Source organism: Musa acuminata, chromosome BXJ1-7, assembly GCF_036884655.1.
Source record: "Musa acuminata AAA Group cultivar baxijiao chromosome BXJ1-7, Cavendish_Baxijiao_AAA, whole genome shotgun sequence".
NCBI lineage: Eukaryota > Viridiplantae > Streptophyta > Magnoliopsida > Zingiberales > Musaceae > Musa > Musa acuminata.
Window position 1 is genome coordinate 34,367,532 of NC_088333.1, and position 8,003 is coordinate 34,375,534.

Consider the following 8,003-nt stretch of genomic DNA (forward strand, 5'->3'; position numbering starts at 1 on the left):
TGGTGGTGGTCGTCGTCATCCTAAGAGGAACTTCTGCAGTAGAGACTCACTCAGATGTTACCAGTCGACCTGAACTCACAGTTACGTACTGACCAAGTAATGGATGCTTGGGTTGTTTCGGTGACCTTCGAGACGCCAAATGTTCCCATCAGCTGCAAGCAAACGAGAAGTAGAATTATTCCGCTGTTGTTATTCTATTCAGGGGAAGTGGTGTGGTTTACTTTAGAGAAGACGACAGCGAACAGAGGCAGCTTTCTGGAAAGCGTGTCGCTCGCCTTCTGCCGTCGTTTGATTAAAAGATCAGATGGGCGGCAAGTCCTCGTTTGATTACCACCAAAATCTCTACTGTGGTGGTAAAAATTTTGATCAGATCATTATATACACCATATAAAGATGATCATTTATATACAAAATGAGTTTAAGCATCTCCTCTAATGTGAAAGCCGAGTCGCAGTGGTACTTGATAACTGAGATCCAACATGCAAGTTTTGAGTCTTCTAACGATCAAAACACACCATAGTGGGACAAGTTTAGTACTATTCCATAAGGTAGACTCTCAAAATAAAATAATGCAAAGATGAGCAGCGCCCCACAACAATAAGAATCTATTACACAAGTAATAGACAATGATCCTGTGCAAATAATATTAATAATAATATTATTTTAGAAAACAAAGTCACTACATAATCAGATGTATGCATAAAACACCAAAAACATTCCTCCATAGATAAGGCTTGAAAAATGAAAGTAATACAGGAGTGAAAATGAAGTTGATGGCAAAAAGAAATTCACATATATAGATAAAGAATTAGTCACTGGGAGAACCTTGACAATCACTAGCTGAGTTGGCTTCCGAGCAACAACTTATATCCTCTGATAATAAACCCTGTAACTTCTTCCTATTCTTTTAGTTTGCATGCCCGGACATAAGGATGGTCATAATTGATGTATTTAGTCCAGTAAGGCCTGTACCTGGTCATTGCCAGCTCCAACCAAGGTTTCATGTTTCCGTTGTAGTGAATGACTGCAGCATTTTCGATCTCAGAGTGATCGATGGTAGGGTTGTACCCCAAACCAAGTACATGCCAAGATTTTTCCAGTGGATGAGTCAGCTTGTAAAATGTTAACAGTCCAGGAGGGAGTGTCCCAAGTTTCCAGAGCACCCGGTCTTCATTCTAGAGGAAAAGCAAATAAAAGTAAAGTACATGTATGCTTTTACATTTATAATGTAAATCTTTGTGCGCTTATGTAGTGGGCCTCAGAGTGGACATGTATTTGAAATTTAATATAGTTTGTAAAAAAACTTCACCTTTAAGCTTAATGGAACATGCATCAGCATAGTGTTTTTCCACAATAAAATAAAGCCAACAACAAAATATAGCAGGTTGAAATTCGACATGGACCAAAGAAGTATGTTATATATGCCATATTAACAACATAAATAAAAAAAGAAGTTAAAAATGTATTATGGTCATGATGCATAAAGATCCCGGTGGTGACAGAGATACAAAAGGCTGCGTGGACACACCAGGTTTCTGGATAAAAGAAATTTTTCGCTTCTTGCTACAGTAGATTAGTGCAAAATATTCCAGAGGAGAATGTCCATATATATTAAGGATAATAGATGCTAAAATTAATCAGATAAATGAAACAAAGTAGCACAAAATATTCCAAAAGGCTGATTGAAGAAAATCATTTTACAGGAATCAAAGTTTGCTATGGAGATTACTGAAGTTGACCATATTAACAATCTATAGCAATGGATCTATTTACTTAATAACAAACTTAAAGGAGGAGAAAAGAGAAAAGAGACCTTGGCTCTGTCATGATTGTCATCTCAGTGAATTTAAAACAAAAACAAAGTATACAAATTTCCTATATGGTGGTTCAACAGAAAATGATAATTTCTTTGATACTGTCATCCAAGGGCTAATGTTTAAAACAAGGATTTTAATTTCGAATGATATTGCTCGTACCAGGCGGTACGTACCGGTCCGCCAGCAGATCGGTATGTGGACCGCTCGCTACCAAGCGGTATCAACTCGGCTGCAACGAGAGAAGAAGAAGCGTCGAGGGAGAAGAGGGAGAATCGTGAGAACCTCGACGCTTCCCGATCCGATGCCACCCTCCCTCAACGATCCCGATCCAGGAGGTAAGGGAGAGGCGACGGCTCGGCTTCTTCGCCGCATACTTCACCGAAGGTTGGAGACGCCTACGGCCTTCGACGTCTTCACTGAATGCCATAGACGAGGAGAAGACCGCGTCTTCTCCTCATCTGACGTGACGAGGAGAAGAAAAAGGAGGCAATGTCATCGAGGCAACATACGCCTCCTTTTTCTTTTTTTTATTTTTATATTATTTTTTATTTTTATATATTGATTTTTATTTTTATTTATATTATGTTATATATATATATATATATATATATATACATCGAGCAGTACACCCTGGCGTACTACTCAATACGTCTATACTGTACCATATCGAGCAAAGCTCGAAACTCCGGTACGATACAAAATTACGAACCTTGGTTTGAAACAAAAAATCCTTTAATACATATAAAGGATACAAAAAATTAATGTTGAACCAAAAGAAAGATGAACCACATTAGTAACATGGGTAATTGTACAACCTTTTAGCTCTGAGGCATGCAGAATGACATGTTCATACAAACATCATTTAAGAAGCATTTACATGCATGTGCATAAGCTACAAGAGATTTAAACCACAAGTATGGCTAAGCATGTCAGTAAGTGGACAAAAGTCTCGTAGCAGTTTACTGTTCACCATGAGGCCTAATATAAGAAAGCATGACAAATTCCAAATAGACTTCATGTCTAGAAGAAGCATATTAGATTTTACAATATGAAATGTATAATATATAAATTTTCCTCCAAAATTATTTAACTTACCATATTCTGCCATTTGTGATAAATCCCAGTTATATCTTTATTCTTCCACTCCTTGAGATCAAACATATTCATCCCGTATGCCCAGCCACATGCATTAGGATCAAAATTACGGGCAATGTGTGGGTTTGAGAAATTAAGATACTTGTCAAAACGATGGAAGCTCTCACCACAAGTCTCGACTGCACCATTAACATTACCATTGAGATCTACAGACCAAAGTGCTGTCAAATCCTTCTGAACAACAATGTCATCATCGAGAAAAAGGATCTTATCCAACTTGGGATAAACCTCTGGGAGATAAAACCTTAAATGATTTAGCATAGATAGATATTTCGGATTTCGATACTTTAGATTGGAAGAACCTGCTGAAGGATGATCAGCTTTAAAATAGTACTCTTTCATGGCAGCAGATTCAAGCTGCCTTAACACCGGGCAGTATGAAGAATTCAGCCATTTAAAGTCATCCACATTTTCTACATGAATGGTTGCCTTCCCAGGAGGGTTCAACAAAAACCACATGTTCATGGCTCCAAAATTCAATTTATCAGTCACTAAATGAAATACATGTTTTTCTGGCTCCTGCAAGCAATGCAAACACAAGCCAATCAAGAAATCATCATTAGAAAGAAAATTGATCAGAAAAGAAAAGAGCATCACCAGACCTTTGCATTCATGATGGTAGAATTTACAACTACTGAAGCAGCCAAGACATTGTCAGAGAAAAGGGCATAATGATAAAGATTTGGATTTTCCAAATTTTCGCTCCTTGGAAATTTTCTTTTCTCTAAAGGAAGGAGGTAGTAGTCAATGGTTAAACGCATAGACAAGCAGTGGATTCCATTGGGAATTGTCTTAGCGGCCAGCTGACTAAGGAATGTGCTCTGCTTCTTCAAGCTCCTAACTTGTTCATCAGCAGATTGGAGCATAGCTCTGAGTCTCCGAGTTACTGCCTTGCAGTCATATAGTGCTTCTTTTGCCTTAGAAAGAACTTGACCCATTGCTTTGATCTTATCAGAAGCACTGAAAATTTTCTATTTAGAAAAAGTTAAATGGGGCAGCACACAGCAAATTTATGAAATAGCTCTCACCTATGGTGTAGGTCAGCATCAGCATTGGCCTCTCCTACTACATGTTGGCTTTCTTTGATACGACTCAGCAATTCCTGGTAAAGATCAAGTTTGTTCCTTGATTTTGCGAGTACAGAATAGATCCTACCCATGATTATCTGATCACGCATCAGCCTAACTCTTGAATCAGAATTTTCATTCTCATTTTCTCGCCTCCATATGCTATATTTGCCCAATACTGCTGAATCCACAGCTTTTGAACGCTCAATGGCAGCATTTTCAAGCCTAACTACTGCTTCATCATCTTGTTGAGTAAACACCATCTGCTTCTGTTCATGTCTTTCCTCTCTCAATTGCTATAATACATGAAAATATTCCAAAAGATCAAATTGTAATAACAGATTTATTGACATTCAGCACAACATAGCAACTGAGATAAACAAGCTGAGTACTGGGAGACCAAAGAGTAATGTATTTTATTAGTTAAGGAAAAATAAATACTTCAGAAGCAAAAGTTTCAAATTAGCAGGGGCAAAGAAGTGAGGACATCAAATCAGCTAAATGGCCAATGAATGTAAGGGAAATAACACCTATTAATTAAAATGAATACCCTTCGAATTAATTTTGCTGGTGAATCAAGAAGTTGTTGATCATCTGCATCAGAATAAAATATTAACTTGTTTACCCAGCATAAATAATATACGAGAAATTAAATTTAGACAATGGAAAATGAGCATCTAAAAATTACCTGGATTGTTGTAAAGCTTTACATCTGCAATCTGTAAAGAACTAATCAGTGCCTTGTTCTCCAATTCGGCCAGTGAATAACTTTTCTCCGCATGTGAAACATTTTGAAGTGTCTTCGAGAAGATGAGTATGAAAATAAGTAAGCGTATTTTACCAATGTATTGCATAAAACTAGAAATGCTTAAGCATATAAGCTGCACGAAGTTTAGATCTGTCAAAGTAATGATGCAATGATCAGCATGGCCAACTTCATTATTCTGCCATAAAGAAAGGACACTGTCTGTCCTGAAAAAAATCAAGGCCCCAATGACCCAAATCCTGCTGGCTTGCAGGTATTGAATGAAGGATAATATACATAAGCCCAGAAAGACACTAACAATATGACAGCCAGAGAAGCATGAATTTTAAAATGATCAAGATATATTATTACAGTAACCTAAAAAAATAATAACCAAGTAATTAGCAAGACATTCACTATCATTCACCAACCTCTTTTGTTAGAATAGATTTTAGCTTCTGCACAGCAACTTGTTCTCTCTGATCGGTTCCCTGTCATGATCCATTCATATGTGAGATTTAAGGGCAAAAGGAGCTACCTTTCTCAACAAGCAGAAAATAAAAGGATATCACTGAGGAAGGTACCGTGTGGCTAGGGAAATCCTGGATGCCTGCACAGGAACACATAATACAGAATCAATAAACTTCAAACTGCAGTCCAACAGATGATAAAGGCTACAGAATATGAACATCAAAATTATAAGTTTCCAGGAGCATGATTATAACTCAAGGAACATTCAAGCACATGCAACATATGTGTCCATCTCCTATTATCTTAATCAAGTTATGGGTTTGCATCTTGTCGAGTTGAACTTCTGCAATTGGAGGTGGTCAAATACATGATTTGCACTTAAATAAACTTATTAACAAAACCCAAAAAAGAAACTGACCTCAAGTTCATCCACATGACTATTTTCATAGTGTTATATGCCTTATTTTCCTAACATGATTTCTGATAATTCAGTTTCAATTTCCTAGTGAGAAGCTTATTTAATGCATCTTCCAACTTCGCAACGGCTCTTCTTCATATGCATCTCATAAAGTGCCAAACTCCTATAATCCATTATTCAACCCACGGAGTTTTGCATCAGCGTCCTGAGTATGTACTAGAATACGTTCTGAAACTCGGTAGAACGGACATCGGTGTGTTGTCAGAGATGACTCAGGATCTAAGAAGATGCAATAAATGATTAATCAAGGTACAGATTCAGAAATAAAGGAATCAGTTTCATATGTCCTTCCACATGAATAAATGCATCAGAGATGTAAATTCACAGGCCCAGATCTCCGAGCAGGAAATAAAAGGAAGCAAATCCGCAACAGAAATCGAATCCCCACTCCCATATGCATTCCACATCCACTAAATCGTACAAATGTGCGACTAAAGATCAGCATACCGGACGAGATCGGCGCCCGAATGCTGCCGCGCACCGCCAAAGGGGCCAGAATAAGGAAGAAGAGAAGCAGCACTGCGGGTGGGCGAAAGCCGCAAACGGGACCTCCGGCCCTTCCACACCTCCCGCCTGCTCTGGCCGCCAAGGCCTGCTGCGGAGGCTGCATCGTCGATGGATCCAATCCCTAAAAAACCAACGAAATTAGAAAAAGTCGAGAAATAGCGGAGAAAAGTAGAGACGAAGAAAGAATGCGTTCCGCATTACCTCTTTGGGTTCGAGTGTGGAGATAGCCTAGAAGGGGAGAGAGAGAGAGGATTCGAGCATCGGAGAAGGCTCGATGAAGAGCGGGGGAGTCTCGTGGAAGAAAAGGAGTTAAAGTGAGTGAAGGGGACGGAAAGTGGCAAAAATACTTTTTCCTGCATTGTTTTGTGACTGGGGAAACCACGGTTCCACGTGGGTCCCATAACTGCGGCGAATGAGATGGGCGAAAACCAACGGGTGGCGAAAGTGTGTGACGGAGGATGTCGTGTCTGTTGTGATTTGGTTGTTTGGGAAATATGTATGTCGAGGATCTCCCTTAGTGCCATCATTGAAAATAATTTTCTTACTCATCTATACGTACCCGTTGGCTTGCTCACATTGTTATTGGGATGACCTGCTTCTGGGTCCCAAATGAACCGTCGCAGTGGGAGTAAGTTGTGAACGGGCTGGCGGAAGTCTCGCATAAAACGGATCTCCTCCCCGTTTCATACGATACCCAACGGTACCTGCGGTATCATTGCTCATAATGATGGCTCATTTGGAGCGGGTCCCGCATAAAAATATGGCTCATTTCAAAAGCAGTTTGGTTGGGTAGGATTGTCATCAGAGAGGCACTATACGACGAAAGAACCTACCATTGGTTTTTGTAGTTGAATAGTGGTCATTGAAGTTACTATGTACCGAGGAGACCTTGGAATTTCATTTCATTGAAGATAAGTGCTGGAGCATTAGGGTGTTTATTTAAATTTTTTATATAATTATCATTGACAATACCTATTTGAATTGTTGGATGCAATAAATATATGAGAGTACTGTAATATGCTAAATTTATAAATATTAAATATCAAAAATATATGAAACCATCGTGACATGTAAACTATTCGAATTGGGATCGACTAATGAGACTCATTAGAGCATCAAGTCATATGAACATTTACGTATTAATCATCGTATATAATGATTCATTTACGTAATAATTATCATACGAAGTCTCCTAGAGAGATTAGAAGCATAGGAGTAGATTGAATATGAGGTTGGGGCAAAGGACCTTATAAGGAAAATATAGAATCTGTCCTTCCTCATTAACCTAAAATTGATAAGTTCCTTACCAATGGGCTCACTATACCTTAGGATCTTCAAGAGAGAGAGGAAGTTGCTTTACCGAACACTTGTTCTAGAGCTCTCGAATAAAAATCCCTTTCTATGTATATAGGAATCTATCCTTTCTTCTTAACATTAAGTTAGTAAGCTCCTTACTGATGGGCTCACCATATCTTATGATCTTAAGAGAGAGAAAATCATTTTATTGAACACCCATTTTGGAGCTCTTGAATAAATATCCCTTTGACGTGCATAGGAGATTAGTGTTATGCCCCTCGTGTTGTTTAGTCAAGTAGTAAGATATGATTGACTACATGCCTAATAAGGTAGAAAACTTTAAATGAAATCCATAGTAAAGCTCACTAACTACACTTGTTTGCTTGCTAAGTAAGGCCCACTAACTACACTTAATATTTAGCCCTGTAAAGTTTTATCTTTCAACCTACTTCTTTAATCAAACATAA

The 8,003-nt window shown here is 38.4% G+C and overlaps 1 protein-coding gene across 1 annotated transcript; it reads right to left on the reverse strand.

The window, feature by feature from the left end:
- Window positions 1-633: 633 nt before the first annotated feature.
- Window positions 634-6,567, reverse strand: LOC135679084 (polygalacturonate 4-alpha-galacturonosyltransferase-like). Its single transcript, XM_065192490.1, has 10 exons — window positions 6,442-6,567; window positions 6,181-6,361; window positions 5,369-5,394; window positions 5,216-5,275; window positions 4,728-4,839; window positions 4,590-4,633; window positions 4,001-4,335; window positions 3,575-3,932; window positions 2,913-3,491; window positions 634-1,175 (listed from the first exon to the last, which is right to left on the reverse strand). Exons 2-10 carry the CDS (start codon window positions 6,341-6,343, stop codon window positions 900-902), a joined length of 1,953 nt encoding a protein of 650 aa, XP_065048562.1. The 5' UTR covers window positions 6,344-6,361; window positions 6,442-6,567; the 3' UTR covers window positions 634-899.
- Window positions 6,568-8,003: the final 1,436 nt, after the last annotated feature.